Source organism: Corvus hawaiiensis, chromosome 14, assembly GCF_020740725.1.
Source record: "Corvus hawaiiensis isolate bCorHaw1 chromosome 14, bCorHaw1.pri.cur, whole genome shotgun sequence".
Classification (NCBI taxonomy): Eukaryota; Metazoa; Chordata; class Aves; order Passeriformes; family Corvidae; genus Corvus; species Corvus hawaiiensis.
Window position 1 is genome coordinate 16,880,210 of NC_063226.1, and position 22,878 is coordinate 16,903,087.

A 22,878-nucleotide genomic window follows, 5' to 3' on the forward strand; every position below is an offset into this window, starting at 1 on the left:
ATATTGAACTGCCTTAATACCTTAACAGTGTAAATGTCCTAGTCACCCCAATTTTTATGGGTTTGAGTATGCCTGGAAAAGTCTCTTTGACTAGCATCTTTGTTAAGTTCAAGTGAACGACGAGCAGGCTCAGGCCACACTACTGTGGAAACAACAAGCTCAGCTTTGTTGCTTTTTAAAAAATAATTTTAAGCAGCCACCAGAATCAGCAACACATCTCCCCCTCCCCTTAACACAGGTATTCCACTGCAAGTCTTGCTGCTTCTGGAAATACACAAAACCTTTAAAAATACACAGGATTTGAGACTCACGTTCTCTTGCAAAGTAGCAGAGAACTTAGGAGAACTATGCAGCAGGGTTCCTGAAGTGACTGAAGAATACTCACTGGAAGCTTTTCTCTTTTAATATTCAAAACTGAAGGGTTTTGCAGAGAAACATACTGCAGTTCAGGAAAATAAGCTGCCTTTTACAGTAAGTGCTTGTAGGAAGAAGCAGGGTCTACACTCAGTACCATACTCACAGCACTCAGTGTCCTTCCTGGACTGGGGAAATAAAGCACGGCACACAATATTTGATATCAGAGACAAAAAATGGCTGAAAAAGCTCATCGGTAACTGATTCAAATAACTTCTGTATTCGAGAAACTAAACCTAGTACCTTCTTGAACTCATGAGTGCTCATAAAGAGATTTTTATCTGCTTCAAAAAAGCTGAATAAAGTGATTTTTTCCTTGACGAAGTTTTAATAACAACTCTGAAAATCTTAACTCCCCACCATCATTAACAAAAATGCATTCAGTGAACAATAGAAAAACAAACTCTGTATTTGTTAATTCAAAGGCTTTGAGCTTAACCCTACTGAATTTAGACTTTGGCATGATTCACAAATACCTCTCACTCTTTCAAAGAACTTTATTTTAAAAATAATTTTAATTCATTAGACCATACTTTATAATAGTTACCAATAGGACGGACCTGAACTCAAGCATCAGACATTTGTTGCACTTTCAAGTTTTGTAACAACATGACTTTTCAAAATAAAAGTGTACATTTAGATTCACAGTTTAATTTGCTGAAACTCAGTAACATTTAAACCACTGGAATACGAACTGAAAGGGATATATGTTAAGTACACAAATACTGCAAAAGGTCATAACCCCCAAACCCACTTGGAAATGGAATGCGGCCAATTAGTCAGACTGGTTTAGTGATTTCACATTTACCTGGGTTAGCACCTCAGTGAACTCAAGCACTGATTGTGAGGAATGAGTGCATGAAGTGTGACCACTCAACAGGTACTGTACCATTCCATGAGGAGACTGTGTCTTCTTGAGCATTATGTGCCGTGTTTTTGAAAACTGGTAATATTTGAGACTTTTCTAAAATGTGTAAATAAACAATGGCTACAGTTAAAGTCTAAACAAAGAAATACTTTCTACTTTCTGTCAGCTGAGATTTTTTAAAGCAATCATTCATAAAGATTGCATCAACATCAGTTAGCAGAGGAAGATCAAACTTTATTGAAACTGCTTGCATACAAAATATATTGCACTATAACCAAACAAATGTCAACATAAAATCCAATCTGTTGTAGCTAATATGTACAGAGAATATTGCCCAAGAGCAGTTACATTACAAGGTCAGTCTACCTTGGTTAATTATCTACAGTATTTTAAACCAAACAGCTTACAGATGATGTGTGCAAGGTACCAATTTCTGTTTTCAAATACTATACATTCCCAAAATAAATAACTAGAAATCAACATTAATGTTTGGCAATACTTTTTAAGACATTTTTATATTTGTTAAATCCTGTGCAGTTCGTTGCCAGTTTTAGTATGCTCACCTGTATGCAAGGAAAAAAAAGAATGAAGAAAGCAAAGAAACAAAACTCACAAAATACATCAGAGGCAAGGTCAAGTTTGTACAATTCTGTACATAAACAGTGGCTCTCCTTCTGGAGTAATCTGAATAAAAATGGACAAAAATGAAGGTCCTTATGCAGTTGTGCCCAGTAAGTTTAATGTGTGATTAGAAATGAAAGAAAGCACAGCTCATCCCACCACTTCCCACCCTTCCCTGGTGTACAGCTGTACTTTGGATCAAATTCTGTGACACCTTCATATTGGCTGGTAATTAGGACCTTGCAGCTCAAAATATGAAGAACTTTTGTTTTAACCTTCAATAGTTTTGACTACTGTATCTGTACTTGCCAGAGCATGACATGTGGTGACTTTCTTCCTACCTCTCCTGAAATAGCCCCCAAATTAAAATAAGCAATTCAAAAATTTTGGGAGGATGAAAACCATCAATGCTTTAGGCTGGTCATCTGGCCAAACAGCAGGCACACATTACTAGCTTGTGAACATGTTACACTTGTTCCCTCAGTAACAATGAGTTTTTTAGTTTTCCACAATGGAAAGTTTTTTTTAAAATTTTTTTTTTTTAAAAAAAAAGCTTTTGTACTGCCTACAAAGAAAAAAATTACACCCCTTTTTCAATAACACTATTTGCCAAATCTTCAGTGCAAAATAAATTTCCTATTCTTATAACTGCCTAACTGAATGTTTATGTAAGGAAAAAATTATGGAAAGCATGCACTTGTCTATAAAGTACTAACGTCTGACAAGGATTGCTACATATATTTTACATTTAGTGTTACCAACTCATCTTCCCTGATTTCTGCATCCAAATATAATATTCCTACCTGCCAAGATATAAAAAAGGCACAGATCATACAACTTTTTTGCTAATGAAAATGACAATTGTTACATCACACAGATTTCAGGGTCCACCAAAATATTGAAAAAGGTGGACCAGAATGTGAACTGACACAGGACATAAAACGACATAGCATTTCATGAAGAACTGGTAAGTTAGATTGAAAACAGAAGCCAATTTGATTACTGCAAACACTATTTATTCTGAAAATTGAAATTGAGCAGTGAATTTGACCCGATGTGTTAAAATGGTACAACGGAACAGAAAGTTTACCAATGCACAGCTCAGTATTTTTAAAACAAACAAAAAAGAATCTTTCATCGTTTGAACTGCAATATGTACTTGGAAGCGATTTTCGGAAGTTCAGGTATTTTTATGCAAATATTTGAATAACTTCTTATTCTGAAAACAACTGCATACTGTTGATGTTAAAAAAGGCTAACAGAGAACATATGTTCATTTCATGCCCTGCGCCATCTTGCCTACTATTTGTCTTTGGCCTAACAAGTTTCTCTAACATGGAATAGGAATTACTGAAACAGTATAGGAAATATGACTTCAGAGTTATGCAGTTTAGGGGACTCCGTTCACCAGCGGCTGTTGAGCGTCGGCGCTGTCCGTCTTCTCCTTCTTCGGGTTCCGCTCCTTGCCTGCGCGCAGCCGGCTGCCTTCGCTCGAGGTATTCTGTAAGGTTTTAGTGTGGACACTCCTTTCATTATTGCAGTCAATTCTGATCTGGAACAATTCAGAGTTATATAAAGCATTCTCCTCCTTTCCTCCACACCTGGGAGTTCGCTACCTTGGCCAGCCCCTCATGGCTTTGTTAAACGTATCCAGCTCCAATGGAGGGTGTAAATTTCTTTCTGTTCAAAAATGCCACAAACTTGTGACCCAAAAAATCCTCTCTCCATCTTACCTTGGAAGCTAAGAGAAAAACTTCCAGTGTGTTTGTGCACGAAAGAGTTGAATTAATATCAGATGGATCTTTGAAACAGCATTTCAACTTCTAGTAATTTGACTTCCTACTTTTGTATGCAAAAAGGCCCCAAAAGACATAGTGTCATTTCCTGGCAGCTTTTCTGAATCTCAAAAAAATCTACTCAGTCCTTTTTTGAATCTGGAAAAAAAGATCCATTTAATATACCCAAAAAGACTTCTACAGCCTTTTTAAGTGATCATAAAAAACTTCAAGAAAGCATGTTGTAAGCAAATTTTATGCTTATAAAGGGGGTGAGTGCTTATTCCTTGATATGTAACAAGATTTTTACAACTTGATCAGCCAAATTTCAACAACATGCAAATGCTTATTTTCTTATAACATGTCATTGCATCCAAATCTTGGAGCAACAGATAAAATCCCCCAAGACTTAAGTGCCTTACAGTCTTTTTTCCAGCACCACAATTCCTCACTGCCTACTTCAAACTTTGCAAGTTAATTACTAATTAATTATAAGACTCACATGACCATAATTTATTTTTTGTTCTGCCGTGTTAATTGTTTACACGGCAGATGCATATTCAATTTCTACACCTTTAAGTTCAGCACTCCCACTTGAAAAACTAAGCACCTGGCCACTTGTTCCATTTTGTCCCTTTCTTAACCAGGCTTCCTAAAAAGCAAGCCAAGAGTCATCTCTACATCCCACTGGAACCACAACTCCTGGTACCACCACACAGAGGCAGCAGCTTGCAGCTGCTCATTGTTTCTTCCTCCCAACATAACTCATCCTATGTGGTAAGAGATGGTAGAACGTTTGCAAGTTATCATTTGAAGCAAAAACAGTTTCCATGTGGGGAAACTTAACATAGATACATAAAGTATCAGACTGATAACTTTATGAAACAAAACATTTGAAAAAAAAAGTAGAAATATCTTTTTATAAAGCTTAAAAATATTTAAGGTTACAAGATATTTCAAATCTGTTACTTGAAAGGTTTCTTGATGTGCACTTTTAACTTACTTTCTAGACTGAACAACTTACTTTCTAGACTGAACAGCCTTCAACTGCACGTTTCATTTAGTAGTGAAGGTAGTTTCTGAAGTTTAATCTTTCTTACTCTGAGGATTCTGGCTACAACACACTCTTTATATAGCGTTAAGGATTTTTTTCCCTCAGGTACATAGAAGATAGACAACAATACACAACACAGCAAGAAATAGAAGCTAAAACCAAAACACTAGTAAGAACAAAGAGTGAAACCAAGCTGGTTAGTAAATTCTTGGGACTTGTAACCAGTTTTTCACCAGAAAGAGCTAAACAGCATTAGAAAATTGCATCTTTACACAGCTTGATATATTTAGAGTCCTGAGCACCTGTGTCATTTTGTAACACAACTGTTGTAGATGTGATGAGGGAGTTAAAGAATACGGAATTAAAAGGCTACTGTGTCACTTGCAACCTTGAATATACTACGTTATTATATGATACTAAAGCAATTTTAACAGTACAGACTTCCCATATGAGAAAAGTTACCTCAAGAGATCCGTCTGCTGTTCTCCCTTTTGCCTCTCTTGAGTTACGCTGACGGTTATCTGTTCGCGACTGTTCATCATTGCCTGGAAGAAGAATTCATCAACTAAGCTGTTCAACAAAGACATGATCTTCTTCCACTTAAATTTTACACAAGTACAGTAGGGAATTACTCCATAATTTCCTATCTCATGAACAAATATTACTAGCATATAACAACAGTTCTTAAAACTATGGGCCAACAATCACTAAAGAAAAAGTTCTCAGGTGGTAATGTAGACAAAACCTCAGAGTTTAAAACCACCACAGTTTAAAAAAGACTGACTGCTGACTGAAGAAAAACCACTTCTCAAAATGATTAACCAAAGAAGAGAAGTACACAATCAGTACTGTTTAATATCTTTACATTTTTAATGCCCTATAAGCTTCCTAAATTACACATTACCTTTTTACAAGAAAATCTTACTAAGAAGCACCTATACTTTGAAAAAAAACATTTCAAGAAAAAAGCAGAGCAGTAGATGGAAGTATTTAAATAAATATAATGAAACACCATATGTTTGAAATATATATATATGTATTTAACTTTTTAAAGTTCTCCCATCTTACTTTTGCCTGGTCCTTTTCACTAAACACATAAATTGCAATATTATCCTGTTCCATGAAAATCAAATACAAGAAGATGTAAATATGGACAGCTGAATGAGGAACACAGATTTTAAAAGATTTTTCTGTATCTACAGACAAACTAGAATTTGATTCCTTGATGTCCATGTGTGATGACGGCACAGATCACAAACTTGAGTCAAGAGGCATTTTAAGAAAACAAGTGATAGAGGAAACTCCCCCAAAATAAAGCAGGTCAAAAAGCATTATTCCCCTCTGCTCAACATTAACACATCTGAAACAAAATTCTCCATTTTAAAAGACTGACAAAGTGAAGAGAAGTCAGGAGAGGCCAGCAGGTGGGGAGGTTGGAGCAGATGAGAAAAGGAGCACAAGTGGGTCTGCTTTAGGATTCCCACACCCACACCTGTTTCCAAAAGGAGCCTCCATTTACCTTTGAATCCTCCGCGCCCCCTCCCGCCTTGGCCTCTGGCGCCGCCGCCGCGCCTCCGCCCATCCCCCCTGCGCAGGTAATTGTCCCGCTCCTCCTCTGCCGGGGCCGCCGACCAATCGCTCAGCTCGTCTCTGTGATCAGACTCTGTTTCAGAAGCATTTGATGCTTCAGAATTAGTTCCTATCAAGAGGATGAAAAAAATCCAAACACGCCAGTGTAGCTTAGCATGAAATTACTAGAGTATAATGCAAAATGTATATATTTAAAATTTTTCTTCTTTTTTTGTTAATAAACAGTTCTGCGATTTTTCTGCCTCCCAACCTCTATAACATACATAATACAGAAAGGTGCATAATATATATTACTTCAAATTCAAGACAGACTAATAAAAGTTAGTTGTGTGTTTAAGGCTAAATAATTAAGTGTGCCACATGCTTAAAATTGGTGTTATCAGTACATCAACAGATTATTGAGCATACTATAAGATGTAATAAAAGTCTATTAAAATACAAATGTAATAGACTAGACTCCTTCATATTTCTAAAACTGAAAGTTCTGAATATAACCTGTCCTGTCTCCTCTCATCACTGCAACTCATCTATGAAAAGAAAAAAATTCCATCATGAAACAGCCTGTAACAGACTACAAAAGCAGAGAACAAAATCAAAATGCTAAAAATGTATCAAATCAAATAAATGGCCAGTACAATTTTTCGAATTAACAGACCACCTTTATTGACAAAAGCGGGTTCTTTTCCCATTTTTCCCCCCACAACCCATACTATTAGGAAAGTGAGTTCACATCTTCTAAAAATAGTAGACATAACAAAAACATTAATTTTGTATTATGCAGAATGTAAGCTAAGATCTTCTTATAAAGCTCACACTACAGGCCTTTCAGTCAGGACAAACACCAGCTGACCTACATTATGGATAATATATATATATTTATATATTATATATAGTGTACATATATACATATATGTATATATATTATATAAGTAATAGATTGCTCTGAAGTAGCACAATCTAGAAAACTATTCATTAATGAATTATCCAAGGTTTCAAAGAGGAACACGCTATTTTGGTGACTATGGTCTTCTACTAAAAACATAAAAGTTCGATTTAATATGATGAAAATAGCTTTTCTGTAAATTGAGCTACACAGTATTTTCACCTACAAATATTTGTATTAGGATGGACTCACACAGACTTAAATGAAAATGGAGACTTCATTGATAGGAATTGTTTGAAATACAGATAGAGTAACAATCCTTGCCCTAAGGTCGTCAGGGAATAACTAGATATGCTCCGTAATGTAGAAGAGAGAAGCATGCTGTAAGAAGGAACTGCGTGGAACAAAGTGTAGATTACAGGAAAGCACTACACTTTGGAGTATTTTCTACACCATAAAGCTCAATATAATCTTCAAATATTAATACTCAATACTGACTGCATTTTTAACAGCTCTAAGTCCAGTCTTTTTCAAGAAATCACGAGACCACTAGGCCACTGTGAGAACTCCAAGTGTCCTTGCAGGTACCTACCTGAAGCATAGCCTGGCCCACGCCGGCTGTGCCCGCGGTTTCTGTAGGGCCGGCTGCCACGGCCGAGGCCCGGCCCATCGTCGGTCATGTACCCTTTGTCCTTGTCCGTGCGGTTTGGGGGGGGCCTGGAAGTGGCTCCAATCTGTCGCAGTTGCTCATCAATTTGCAATCTTTCCAAACGCAGCTGGTCCACTTCCTGTGCAAACACAAGCCCAGCAAGTCATGTACAACCACTATTTAACCATCTGCACATGCAGACATGTGGGTCTCAGAAAGAAAATACATTGAAGTATTGCAACTGATGATCTATTTAATACTCAAACAGCAATTCAGCTTTGAGAATAACTTGTTTAACAGAAAGACTTTCAAATGTTCTAATCTGTGTGCTACTAATACAATTCTCCCTGTGGCACAGTTGACAAGTTGAGGTTTGTTTCAAACATTTATCAAGAAAAAGCACTCAGATGGGAACACAAGCTCCTTACACTGCTGCACATAACAAATACCAAAGTTATTAAGCAATTCTGATGTAACAGAATTGTTTCATAAAAAGGCACTCAGCTGTTATACTCTACATAATGAAAATGAACAGTATGAGGGATGGGAGGAAGCATAAAAGCATAGAGAGCAAAGTCTTGTAACTCAGGCATAGAGGCACCAGCACACAGCACCCTCACCATACACAACTAGGTAAAAGAGATACAGTAACTCATATTCATGGACTACCTTTGCCATTTCAGATGTTATCTAGCTCACATCAGAGCGGCAATCACCTTTTCTTTTTCTTTTTTAATTGGGGAGAAAACTATTGATGGAAGTTTCACTGTGATACTGGGGTCCTCTGCAGGTCACCTAGATAAGCTAGGACTTTGGTAAGATGCTGTAGCACTCAGGGATGCATTCTATCAGGTCCCATTAACTTGGTGTATATCCCTTCTCTCCCCCTTAAGACGTTCCCAAACTCAATCTTCCTTTAGAAAGACTAAGTCTTTGTTCCCCCACACTCTCCTATTGGTATCAGGGAGCTGGTGTTCGTTAGGACAAATCTTATAAATAAAGAAACCAAAACCGAGGATGACATTCAGTACCTCATCCTTCTCGTTTGTGAGCAGGTTCCATCCTCCATCCAGCAGCAGGCCTGCATTTTCTTTGGTATTCCTTTTGCTGCCAATATACCTGTAGAAGCCCTGCCTGTTTCCCTTCACACCCCTTGTCATATTCAACTCCAGATGGACTTCAGCTTTCCCAAACTCATCCCTGCACACTCAAATTGTGTCTTTATACTCCTCCTGAGTCACCTGTCCTTACTTTGCTCCTTGTACCCTCTTTTTTTTTCTGTATTAGTTTAGTCACAGGCTCCTTGTTGATCCCTGAAGGCCTCCTGTTACTTTTGTGTGACCACCTGCATATCAAGATGGACTATTCTTGAGCTTGGAGAAGGTGATGTTTTAAGAGGCAGCTCTTGAAAACCTGTTTTTTCTTACAGGAACGTATTCTATGGGATTCTTCCAAGCAGACTCCTGAGCAGGCCAAAGTCCACCTTCCTGCAGTCTGAGACTGTGAATCCTGGTATTAGTCTTTTCTCTCAAGATCCTGAAAATTCACTACAGTCACTCCAGCCAAGTCTGCTTTCTTTGCTTTATAGAGAAATTCATGACTCTGAGCTGACACAGTACATTTGATGCTGATGCACTATTATGTATCTTTTACAAAAAGCTTCCTTAATAATCTTTGCCTGGAGGCATAAAAACATGAACATCTTAGAGGAACAAGTCCATCCCACTTCTTCTCAGTGCAGTGAAGGACATTATTCTGAGTAATAATCCAACAGGCCACAAAGATAACATTTTGTGTGTTTATGTTTAATGGGATGAGAAAGCCAAGATAAAACCTCCAAGATAAGAATCTATTGAATAGTTATCCCATAGACTGATGAACACTTGTTCGTGACCTCCTGTTCTGGAAGGCTGGAGAGCACTAAGACAAAGTGACCATAGTTAACGATGAACTGATCAATCTGAAATAAAATTGCTGGGCTATTCAACACCTTCAACTACCTTGTCAGTACTCATTTAAGTACTGACTCACATGCAAGTACCCATTTTAGGCAGGCAAAGAAGTTTAAACCAGAAATATCTTCTCAAATCATAGTAAGCATGCAAGAAAGGAACTTGATTTTTAGTGCTAGTTTTCATCTGGTCCTTCTCTGCCTCTACCTTGTGACAGCTGCAGAGCTGCTGTACCTCTGCTCCAGAGGAGTGACAAAAGCAGGATTAAAAGGTGAATTGACTGAGTAGGTCAGAAAACAAGTTGTGTCTTCTCCTAACTTCTATGATTACCTGCGCTGAGAAGTTTAACAATGTATAGAAATTTCATCATTCTAAAGATTCACTGATAGCTACTGCACTGACTGGGTATGTATCAAATCATGAATGGTCTGAAGGCTTCAAAAGAGATGCAAGACTTTATTTAATTGAATGAACTCAAAGCTGTCCCTACTGTTAGATCTGGCCCTGCCATCAAAGATTGGGCACCTGGCCACAACCACCACAGGGCAAAAGTAACTATAAGCAAAAATGTGGGATATTTTTTGCTCCCTATAGACATCCACATGCATCACCATGCATCACAGACTACTGGGGAAGTTACGGAGCAAAGAGGCAAACACAACATATAAAGCTGAGTTGCCTACAAACATACTAAGGTATGAAATGTTAATTCATTACAGAAAAAGTAGTCTAGTGTTTTTGCATTTAAAAAAATGCTCACTCTATACAATATTGTGCATGGAAGGCTGTTTACTTTGCAGCTGCATAAAGGACTGACAACTCCCTCGTATGTAAAGTTAGCAGCACATTTTGGGATGGATTTTTTAAAATTTTCTTACTCTTTTGTAATTTGCATTCTGAAAAAAGTTGTTTGTCATACCATCCTTCAGACAAATTATTATTTTATTAAAAATATTCCATTTTTAGACAGAAAACCTGTTATAATACCAATTTTTCAACAGCCTCAGGGCCTGAACAGATTATCATCATACCGTTACCATCTTAAGTATTAATAGAATAAAATCAGTGGTAAAGCAGCATCATTATCCTCACCTTTAAATAATTAAGATGATAATCCAGAAGAACAGTTGCATTAGTGATGCTATCCTTGGTTCCTACGAACACAAATGGTACCATGCCCTAAAACACAGAAAGAATAGTCCTTGGTTATTGATTAGGCATTGAATTCTGAAGAGAACCGAACTTATTACTGTAAAACTTGAAAACAATTCTTACACCGTGCATAAGCATAAATTAAAAAGTGAGACAACAGTATATTTAAATTCTGATATTGACTACATCACGTAGTCTAATTCCCTTTATGCAAAGACCTTTTTTCAATAAGCAGATTTAGATCATTTGCATCACAAAGCCAACATTTATTTTTCTGAACAAGTGAAGAAGAGTCAATTTAGAACACTTTATGTTTTCTCCCTTCAAAATAATACCACCTTTGCTGATCACAACCATTCTCTAACACCAGCTGCTTTTGGTCTATCTTTGATCTTTTAAAAAAGTAAATCAAATTAACATTGTGTCATAAAACAAAACCTGATCCTTCTTGACAACCTCTACAGTTGTAAAGACAAAGCCAAAAAATATTCAAGACAGAGTTAGTACTTCAGGCGATGATTTCTAACGTACAGTTCTTCTACCCTTCAAGCATGTTAAGCAATTCAACAAATATGAGGAAAATATAAATCTGGAAATTCTAAAGTCTGAAATTAGGACATGGAGAAAAACACCTAAGGATTAACTTAGGGAGCCAAAGCAGGTGAAAAAAAAAAAAAAATAATCTATCTAAAAGGGCCTCACAGAGTGTGGAAAGCAAAGGAAATCATACAAGGACAATTTCCACACCAAAACTTCTGACAATTAGACAGGTCCATGCAGCGTTTCAGAGGTGTGAGTGCAGCCCACACAGGCCCAAGGAGTGGACTGTTCCAGCAGCTGCAGCCTCACCCTGGCAGGAGAAGCTTCACTGTGGACTGCAGAAGTTAACCTGAGCATCTCCAACTCTCAGCTGCTGAAGCCCATGCCACTGCAGCCCAGAGCCTGCCACACCTACTGGATTATCTCAAATATTGTTTTGCTATCTCATCATTACCTCCAAAGAAGCCTTTAATTTTAACTGTACACACACCCTTTACAAAACTGCATTCCAAAGGAAGGTTTGCTGCACAAGTGAAATGATTTGAGATACAAATGTCTTAAAAAATAAAAGCATAGTATGCCAAGGTTCCCCAAGAATGGCCAGTCTCTAATTTGTCTCCACTTTTAAAGTCTTGTTTTGGCTTTTTTTTTCTTCCCCCCTCCCTTTCTTTTACATACAAGAACCTTACACATCTACATTAAGTAACCAGGAAAAATAATATATACACTCTAGTCCTAAGGAACCTCAACATTAACACTAACTTTCATTGAGCATTAGAAATTCTTTAGCCACAGGCATTGTTGACTGAAATGTTTTATTATCTGGGGTATTTTAAGTTTCATAAATATTTTATACAACCTGATAAAGAGCAGTGAAATTTCTACTAAACTGGCATTAACTGGCTCACGGTATCAATTATTAAACGATGACAAGACAAATGATTTAAAGGGCATTTAAGGAAACGGCTTGCTGTTGCTTTTGGCAGTGGATTCAAGGTATAGAATGCCAGCTATTAAGAATATGAGCCAGTAACTATATCAGCCATACAAAAGCACCAAAGTGCTTATTTATTGAATCTTATTTTTGTCTTCAAAGCAAAAGTACCTATGTTCAACTTGGCTGCAGTGGGGAATTCTGAGCACACCATACGTGCATAAATAAAATCAGAGATAAAAATAATACATATTACTGTAACAAACAGTACCTATCTCATTTTAAAAATATGAAAAGCCTGAAGATCTCCTGCTATAAAATTATGGGATGTATAAAACTGCACTTGAAACTAATGGGCAGTATTCTAATGTCTCAGTCAAATAAAAACAACCAAATGCTGTATTAAAATTTAACTGAACTACTGTACACGAAAAAGGGTTGCATTATCCAAATTGACACATGAGAAGATTATTTGCATTTCATAGCTGAAATAAAGCTGCATTCAATTTACAAGTACTAACTCTTACCTGTTAAAGTCTGATCTCAGGTTTCTCTATTGCACCTGGTATGACACAACTAACACATGAAGCAGTGCAAGCAATGCTAGTATTAGAAATGTCATTAACAGGTAAAACAGAAGTATGACTGCAGAGCTCGACAGGTAAAAAAGATCTTTCAAGATAATCCTTAAAAGCTGCATTTTGGACAGAAAAATGTAAGCAAATCAGCTTTTTCAAGTCAGAATTAAAAAAAAAAAAAGAAATCCAGACATACTCCCTGCAGCCATGAGTACCGGCTCTTTTACCCTTCTGCGATTCTCCAGCCTGCAGCAATAGCAGCACCCTCTTGCTTATTAAACTAATTCCGTTTTGTGCTGCAGGAATTTAGCATTAGAAATGAAATGCAATAGACCACCAAGACCTTTAAGTCTAAATATTGACCATTTTAGCTTTTCAGACAGATGTAAAACTAGTAAAATAGTAAAAAGCCCTTACTTAATTGCTTGGCCACTCTTTACAGAAAGATAGAAATTGGATTGTGGGTTTTCAGTAAGTCTTACAGTGAAAAACAGAAGAGGAAATTACTACTCAAGCATAAACATAAGGCTTCCAGAAACCATATTTCTTATCTTATCCGAAGTAGCAAAGGTTCTTAACTGGTACGTATTTGGATTTTGAGGTAAATTAAAGGCAGTTCAGTTTTCTTTAAGCACATTTCATGTCTGAAACTGCAGGGAGTTTTTTTGCACTGAGATGCTGTTAAAACCTTCATGCTTCATGTCTTTTTCTGTACCTGCAACCTTGCCCCTCAATGCAGCCCCACACAGAAGTGCCTCAAATTACTATGCTTGAGACTTCATTCAGTCCCTTTACAAGGCTGACAGCCTTCCTGTGCAAATCTGGAGTTTCACAATGTTCATGCTTGTTTTTTCTTTAGGTTACAATTTACAGGCTATTGTGAACCTAGGTAATATTTTTTAAAAAGAGAGATTTAACATAAAGCACCGGTTTTTCATTTCAACATAAGAAATTGCTAATGAAAAATTAAACCTGGTAAAAATTTAAAAAATCAAACTCAAAGCCAATCAATGAATGAAACCAGCAAGTTTCATATCTATGGATTTATAGCCTAGCACATGCTGGGAAATGTCATCGCTTCCAACAGGAACAACATGAAATCTCTAAGAAGGTGCACCACCAATAAATTTCACAAAGCATTTTTCTAAAACAAGTAAGTCAAATTTATATAAAAATGCCCCTCAGCATTAATAGGAAAAGACAGAATCCATCAGGAAACGCACATTAATTAACGCTTTATCTCACCACTACAAAGATACAAGGAAGAATTTATTTTATCACTCGGTAGAATATAACCAATTAACATAAAGAAAAATTATCATAACTGAAAACATACCTCTTCTTGTGGAATATTTTTATCATTTTCAGCCTCAATTCTCACTCTTACAACGCCAGATTTGTCCACTATTTCCTGAATCAGTTTTCCATTTTTTCCTATTACTTTTCCTGCAGAAAGAACATACAGAACATTCCACCTTTATGATTTTCCCCCAAACCTGAGAGCATTGCTATACTCTAATTAGACAAGACTATTTAAGGACCAGTGCAAGAACTTGTCCAAAATGCCTTAATCCTCTACAACAAAGATTTAGTTAACAAGCCACAAACTAAAATGCCCACAAAGCTTGTGGTGTTAACTTACCACACACTGATAACAGAAATATTCAGTACCTTGAATTCTTATTTGGCTCTGCTTTGGTAGGTTTAAAATAACTTCAGTGAATTACAAACATTGCTGTTTGCATTTAAAACATCCAACCAAAACCCAAAAAAATCCTTTTATAGCGCCCTAACATTTGCTGTAACTACTTCTTGGGTAACCAAAACTTAGTTCATTTACAAAATTTTAGTTGATCAAATACCAACAAAGATACTGTTTCAGGCAGATGTAAAATTCTCTAAAACTGAGTTTTTTAGACATTTTTACTGGTAGTTTATAATTCACTAAAAAGTCAAAGATAAAAATGGAAAGAAATTATACTCCAGTGCCAGTAATGCAGACATGTATCTTCTGAAGCAGACATACTAGTGTGAGACAAGGGAAATGAAAATTTAGGTCTCTCCAATCTCAGCAAAACAACATGCTGCCTGCAAACTGGCAGGAAAACTAAGCTGCTTGGGATGTGATGAGGCAGAGCCATGTCCTTCAAACACAGCATTCAAGAAAAGCTTAAAAGAGTGATGTCAAAGATGTTTCCTGCATGTAACAAAACAAAGTATTTTCATTTAACAAACTGCTGGAAAACTTAAAACATGATCTTTTTTCATAGTCACATCATTAAAACAAAGGTAAAAAACCCCACATGCACAACAGCTAATGTTTGTTTGATAAAACTAATCCATGAAGAACAAATTAAATGCCACTTTTAGTCACAACAGACTCCATCGGTTCTATCATTCACAGCTAAATAAATCTTCATTTCTGTGTTTCAACTTTTCTAGCATGAATATTCGCAGAAAACACGACAAATTATGGCCAGTAAGTTCCTCCTCAATGACAAAGGCTGTTCTGAGTATCAAAAACTACTTCTGAGTACTTTATTTCATACTCTATTACTGGCAAATGGAACAGCAGCTTACCAATAAATGTAAAAAAGCCTTGGTATTGATTTAAAAAAGTCAAGTAAATCAAACAAAACCCCCAAAACCTCCACAACTTACATCAGTTACTCCAATCAAAGTTTTTGTTAGGATTTAGCAGCACACACAAATATTTTAAAATAAAAATTTCCATACAGTCTTTAAAAAATATGAAACATCTTGGGTGGGTTTCTTTGGTTTTTTTTTGTTCAGTTTGAATTTTTAAAAAATATAATTAAATAGAAAAAACCAGTTGTTTTCATAGATTAAAAAAAATCAGTACATATATATATAGAAGCCTGCATTTTTAAAGCAAATTATTAGGAATTTTAAAAGCCAAATTATTAAACATAGCTTATTTCAGACATAACATAGGGTTCAGCCAAAGTTATATTCTAAAGGATCCAGGTCAAGAATTAAGAGCAGAAATGAAAACCTGCCAAAAAAATATAATTGCTAAGTTCTAAAGAGAAACAGACTTTAAGACCTCAAATTAAAATAACAATGGCAGCTTATCATTTTCACTTATCACCAGTAGAACCAGGAGGGAGAAGGGAAGGGAAAACTACTGCTTTTAATCAATTCCAGAGCTGAGCTGCCACTTTTCTTAGTACTTGTCCCACTGCAGAATTTCACACTGCTTCAACACCAGCTTTCATACACTACTTGACAACCTATTAAAGCATTTGCTGTTAGGGCTATGTTATACCATAAAGTATTTTCTCTGCTCTTTTCTACTGAATGAAATCACATATTTTTATTTTGCTTTGTAGCATCAAAAGCTCATTAAAAGTTTTCTTCACATACACAAGGGCTGCATGTGCTCTTAAGCACTTTTTTCGGTGTTTGGCAATGGAACTATTTTAGATTTTCTTTGAGCTATTTCCTTCATCACTGATACCTAACTCCTAGTTCATCCCACAGTGCTGCTTCTAAACATACCTTAAAAGGACAGGGGGGGAAAAAAAGACAAATGTAAGTCAAAGAAATTATTTAAAATATACTAGGAAAATATGAGACTGCAGATTCATCTGCTGTATAGCTGAACTAATGTCTGGACATGGTTGGGGGAAGTAATTAATTCTCTGGTTTAATCCATACACTATTCTGCCTTGTACTTCAACATCAGCACATTGCTTCTAGTTTAGGGCAGTTCTCAGAAGGCATTTTTCCTTACTATCACAGAGGTAGCCTCCAAAACGGACATACCTACTAAATTCCTTGGGACCTGAATGACGTCTTCAGCAAATTCAAGGTAACTTCTTGCCTTTTTCACCGCATCTTGATCCTACAATAGAAAGATGCACAAGATACAAGATTCATTTCCCCCAAGGTTTTTGTTTGCTTGTTTCTTTCAGGTATTTTCTGAAACAATAAAGGAGGGAACTCACCTCTCCATAAATATGGAATGTACAAGTATCTTCATCAAGATCAATGGCAGTCACTCCAGGGACTTTTCTGGCTTGTTGAATATTAGCACCATGAGTGCCAATGGCCAAACCCATTAGGTCTTCACGTACAACAAACTGTTCATGGAACCGGGATGCAAGTTGCCTAGAACTCTGAAGAAAAATCTAATGTCAGCTCACTTTGATTGTCAGTACACTGGAAAGAGAAATCAACATAACTTTCAAGCCTATTTTTCAATCAGGTGCTCAGCCTACTTTTTATTTAATCAATCCTTTTAATGCACTTTTTTTAGCTTCAAAAACACTGAAGAGTCTCCTTCAGAAGTCTTTTAAATACTAACATAAGGCTGGCCTCTAGCTGTGTTGACACCTCTATTTTGAATTACCTTTTAATAGCTACAGCTATCAGTATTACTAGGTAAGACATACTCGTAAGGTAATAAAATAGGAACTGTGGTGATTATTAAGGCAAACCTTATGATCTCTGAGAAAAAAAGGGCACCAATTTCAACAGGTGGGAGAAACAGTAATAACTCAGCCATTGACACAAAATTTTATATAAAACAGAGCAACTGTGGATATCTACTGCACTTAAATAAAATGAAGAATCCGTGCCTATGCATGACAACACAAAATCTGCTTTAATTCGGAGAACAAATATGTTCAGAATTTCATCCAGGAATCACACATCTACCATGACAGAAGGGTCATACTGAGCACTGACAAGAGTGAGCATAACAGAACACAAGAAAGGAACAATAGTTTAACGCATTGCAGGAAGATAGAGAATTTCCAACTGTGATAATCTATTAAGGAAAGTGCTTTGCAAGGAAGAAACAAGATAAAAGCTAAGATATATAATCCTACCCCTGTTTCTGCATTGCAATCAAAGCTGTAACTACTGTCAGGACATACACAGACACACTTTAAGTTAGCAGTTTAATGTCAGCAAAATGAGACCCTACTGATGTTGAGAAAACATCAAGGAAATGCCCACAACAAGCCCTATACTGTCCCAGCTAAACTGGTACTGCTTTCTGACCTGCTCCTGCTTAAAGCTGTTGATAAATATCCTGTGCTAAATCACTGTTTCAAAGAAATGGTTACAGTAGATAGTGATGTGAAGTATCCACGTGTTATGAAATACTTCCGATACTCTAGCTGTCAAGCACTTCAGTAGCTACATTACAAGACAACTTGCAAAGCAAAACTTATTTTTAACTGTTCACATTTCTACATTCTAACAGATAATCCAAATGCTGATTTACTAGTTGACATCTTTTATAAACAGCCAAATAAGAGAACAGGATGACCAAGACAATGATCAGTTGTTAACTATCGATTTGTGGAAAAGATGAAGCTACATCGAGTACCTCAAACCACAGTTTTACTTCTTGCACTAAAACATCATTAGCTTTTCTGCAAATTATTACAAAGTGTGTTCTATTTAAACATTGGAAATTCTGTATTCTACTTCCCTTCAATACATTAATAAGAAACATCTATGCAAGTAATGTATTAATACCTACACAGCAGCCAGAACTGAATTCTAGATACAGTAAAATATAAACCAGAATGCAAAACACTTGTAAATCCAGGCTTTTTAGTATGTAAAAGACACTCAAAACAGCTAAGTCACACCCACTGGCAAAGAACGTAAACAAAAAATAATCGGTTATTTTACTTGATGTTCTAAAAGCCACATTTGAGAAGTGGAGCCATGCAAGTCAAGAAGCTAATATGCAGAAAAGGAGGTACAACAAATAGGATGAAAAAAACTCCAGAGAACAAAAGAAGCTGGTCTAATGATAATGACTCAGAAAACAGAATAGGTAAAACTGCTGGAAGAAAAGAAGTGGTAGACTTTTAAAGTTCAGTGAGTATGAGACACATAGAAAGGTTTATTTGATGGAAACAGTCAACTGTTATTAATAATGCAGTAAAGCCCAAAGTGTTCACTAAATATTTTTTCTGCAGATGGACATGCGCAGTCTTGTTGGTATGTCAGAGTCTCAACAGAATTCATGAATATGATTTTTATTATCTGAAGCTTTTCCTTTCAACTTTGGATGAAACTGATTTTATATTTACTCTAACAACAAGAAACACAAATGCCAAAATACCAGTCAACTTTTGTCACACAAATTTTAACTGTATATATTTATCTCACAAGCTTTATTTAAGTACTGCTTAGGCAGAAACTGAAGTTTAACAATGGTTTTCTAGTGAGAACCAAATGAAGTTTGAGACCTTCACAGTAGCAAAAAGCCTCAGTGTTACAATGTCAAGAAGAATCCAAGATTAGTCTGGGAAAGGAAGCAATGACAACAGTTGTTGGTGCATGCATTTGTGGAGGCATGTAAAGAGAATTAGCTCTAAAGCGGCTGTTGTTCTTCCCACCTCCAAAATAATACTTTGCACTTCAAGAGGTAAACTGCCCACACAATTGTCAGTTCTGGAGGAAGATAACGAGGAATGATTAGTGAAGAGCTACAGTGGGGTGCTCAGTAAGGAACACCAAGGAGGAAAAATTGGTCCATCCTTCATCTTGAGAAAAATCAAAACCCAAACAAACTTGGATTTCAGCTCTGAAACACAGAAATCAAGATACTAAAGAGAGAACAACAGAAGTGAGAACTTCTTGTAGCAGTGAGCATACCCACTGGATACAAGAGGCCTGAACTACTACATGACATCCCACTTCGAATACAGGTAACTGTTGGCATGGGGGGGGGAATGAAACCTCGCTCTGCAGAAACACTGCTGGTATACACCAGTGTCAAACTGAATTACAGTAATTTAAGTGGTACCTCTGGTTCTTGACAGTGAATCTAAGAAGTTTTCAGAAATGTTGCTATTTTTTCTAGTTTGTAGATTGGAGAAAAACCATGAAGAAATGTTAATTCTGATGTATAAAGAACCCCTTATTTCCTAGCCTACTCTTTTTCTTTTCTTTTTTTTCCTTTTACCCATGGACAAGTATGACTCAAGCTTTTTGCCAGTCAACGCCCACTCACCAGTCACAGGAATATCAGAAGCTGTATCTGCTGTAAGATTATTTCCTAACATTTTATCTATAGACAAACCTAGCCCTTCATACATTCTACCAACATCAGCTTCACCCCTTCCATCTCATTTTTGCTGTATTCTTTTGCTAGCTCCAGTTCTAGTCCCATCAGTATCATGACATATTCACTCGCACCTATTTTTAAAGCTACCAAATATGTGACATTATTTGTGCAATGATGGCTAATTATTTTATGCTTCAAAATATGAAAGAAATACACGTCTATGTGTGTCTACATATTTTTATTTAATCCTCCACGAAATCCTGCTGGTAAAAATGAGCCTTTGAAAGAATAGGCCCTATAAGTGTAAACATCTTTGTTGGATGACACTTCCATCTGCCTTTTTTACCACCTAGACTATTATCGGTACATCATTACTTTCACCCCAATGCAAGTCCTACCAGCTAAGAAACGCACGAGGGATTTTTTTATTATCTGTTTTACTCAAATTACTTCAGGGAAAATAACCAACATACCTCCAGCTGTTTGCTGGCTTCTTCATTTCTCAGTATCAGGGATAACTTGGTGCGAAGACTCCGAAAGTGCATATCAATCAGCATGTTCGCCCGCTTTGTGGTTACATCGTTGATTGACTGAATTATTTAGAAAGAGAACAGTGGTTTACACATGGACCCTTGAAACAAACCACTGCCAACGATACTGTAAGACATTTGTACTTACTAAAATAATAAGCTGGTGGTTTTCAGAATCATATGTTACAGAAAAAGCTCCAACTGCCTTTTTGAAGTCCTTATGTGCAGATTCTTTGGCACACCTAGGAATAAAAATGTAATATAGTTAAAAATAGTAACCACTGCATTTAAGGTTAACAGCCAAAAAGAATAATTCCTAAGTACAAAGAATGTAAATAAAGACTTCCAGGCTGTCCCTTTCAAGGCAGGTGTTATTTTATTCTGTTATCATTTATTTTACTAATTTTTCTTTCATTTGTTTTCACAAGAGTAGGATTAGAAATATTTCAGAAATTTTCTGTATGTGTAACTGTGAAATGACAAGTTAAACAAAACTACATTAAAAAGCTATAATCAGCAAGTTCAAGATTTCAAACACATCATGAACCAGTAAAATGTGTGATTTCATTGTAACCCCTGCAGCATTCTAAGAACGTTAAGCTCATCTCATGCTGTGCTTGGCTTCTCTAGGTTTCCTTTGTCTACTCACCACCAACCGAACTTGTGTATACTGTAACACTAACTTCAGAAAGTTTTAGTCTAACCTGAATTTATAACTCATTGCAGACTGAGTCAATGACATGCATCTGAAGAAAAGTATAAAGTCACCTGAAGGTAAACCAGGGGAGTAAGTATTAATCTGACTTTTAGAGCCATATCTATATGAGAACACACCCATGGTCTAGGAGAAAACTAGCTGGCTTTGTATCAGACTCTGGGAGGTTTCATTATTGTTCAATTATTCCCAGAGCTATCATCAAATAATAAGCTGACCAAGAATGGATTCAGATTAACCTGTGCACATCACTGAACAGCTGTAAGACTAAAAATCTTAATCTGTACCACACACGAGCCTTAAAATTTTGCAGAAAGTGCTTCCTCCTCCAGGACTAAACTGCAATTTAAAAATCATCTTTTCTATTTTTGAAGTATGACCATATCAGTATTTGTATTTTTTACATTCTTATATTTCAGAGGGTTAATTTAGAGCAGTAAAAAGCATTTTTATTCGTCTTGTCTCAGGCTTAAGAAATTACCCACATTCTGAAACAAGTTATAAAGAAACGCTTGTACTTACATTTGCCTTAAATCTTCAGGAACTGCCAGTTTGATTTTATGAAAAGTATCTTTTGTTGCGGGTTTATTGGGGTTCACAGATCTCAAACGCTCAATTGTGACAATTTCGTTGTATGTAGCATCACAGGCTGCATATTCTATTACGTAGAACTGATATAAAAATAATAAAATCATCCAAGCCACATATTTTATGACATGAGTGAGCATTACACTATTAAGGAAAAGTTACTTTTGTTAACTGTACAAGTCAAATTTGACTTCTCAGGCTGAGGTTAATGGTAATTGCAACTGTCCTAATCAAGAAACTCTTAAAAAATGAAGAGAGATTAGTTCAAACCACAGTGCACATCAACATATAAACAGAAAAGAAAGAAAAAAGTGTAAGTAAATATAAAATATATATATGTATATATGCATACTCCTACCTCACCCTTTATCATTCTCACTTTAGCCAACCACCAACAGCAGGGTTCTTTTTCATTTGCCCTGGAATAAACCTAAACAAAATACATATATTATGTTCTTAAAAGACATCACAAAAGCTGACACTAATATGATCAGGAACTCCATAAGAACTAAATCCAGCAAAACATCTTAGTACATGAATTCTCTGAGCACAACATAGAAAGCATGTAACAGCAAGACTGTATAGATAAATAATAATAAATAATACAGTACCCAATCTACTGGCATTTAGCTGCTTCAGTCTTGCATGCAGTCAAAAGAGATAATTCAAACTTTTACACCGGTTAATATTTAATCAACAGTATTTCTAATTGTGTGTAGGTCTGATGAGGTCCTGCCAGTGAGTGAGAGAGAGTACATACATCTACGCTTCTTTAGCACATATATGGTATCAGCCACATCCACATTACAGAAGTTTTGCCATTTTCTTATCTTTCAAATTAAAAACTTACAGAGCATGCAAGCAAAATGAGTATCTTGTAAGTTCTCTTTCTTTAAATTAATTATAAAAATAAATAAATGTTGTAATTCTATAAATTAAGGAGGTTTTAAGAATGTGCTGCTTTAAAGTCAATCC

At 36.2% G+C, this 22,878-nt stretch overlaps 1 protein-coding gene across 8 annotated transcripts in view; it reads right to left on the reverse strand.

Moving 5' to 3' along the window:
- Nucleotides 1-1,495: 1,495 nt before the first annotated feature.
- FMR1 (fragile X messenger ribonucleoprotein 1) overlaps nt 1,496-22,878 on the reverse strand; it is a 31,260-nt gene continuing 9,877 nt past the window's right edge. For 4 of the 8 annotated variants that reach the window (XM_048318754.1, XM_048318750.1, XM_048318751.1 and 1 more), the window contains 12 exons: nt 22,262-22,333; nt 21,838-21,986; nt 20,749-20,842; nt 20,544-20,660; nt 16,982-17,152; nt 16,800-16,878; nt 14,347-14,456; nt 10,899-10,985; nt 7,798-7,993; nt 6,252-6,431; nt 5,195-5,277; nt 1,496-3,455 (listed from right to left, as the gene is read on the reverse strand). In XM_048318754.1, the coding sequence (XP_048174711.1) occupies nt 3,294-3,455; nt 5,195-5,277; nt 6,252-6,431; nt 7,798-7,993; nt 10,899-10,985; nt 14,347-14,456; nt 16,800-16,878; nt 16,982-17,152; nt 20,544-20,660; nt 20,749-20,842; nt 21,838-21,986; nt 22,262-22,276 (1,443 nt within the window). In that variant the 5' untranslated portion in view covers nt 22,277-22,333 and the 3' untranslated portion in view covers nt 1,496-3,293. The remainder of the gene's footprint in view (nt 3,456-5,194; nt 5,278-6,251; nt 6,432-7,797; nt 7,994-10,898; nt 10,986-14,346; nt 14,457-16,799; nt 16,879-16,981; nt 17,153-20,543; nt 20,661-20,748; nt 20,843-21,837; nt 21,987-22,261; nt 22,334-22,878) is intronic. The other 4 variants (XM_048318752.1, XM_048318749.1, XM_048318747.1 and 1 more) reach the window with 3 other exon arrangements.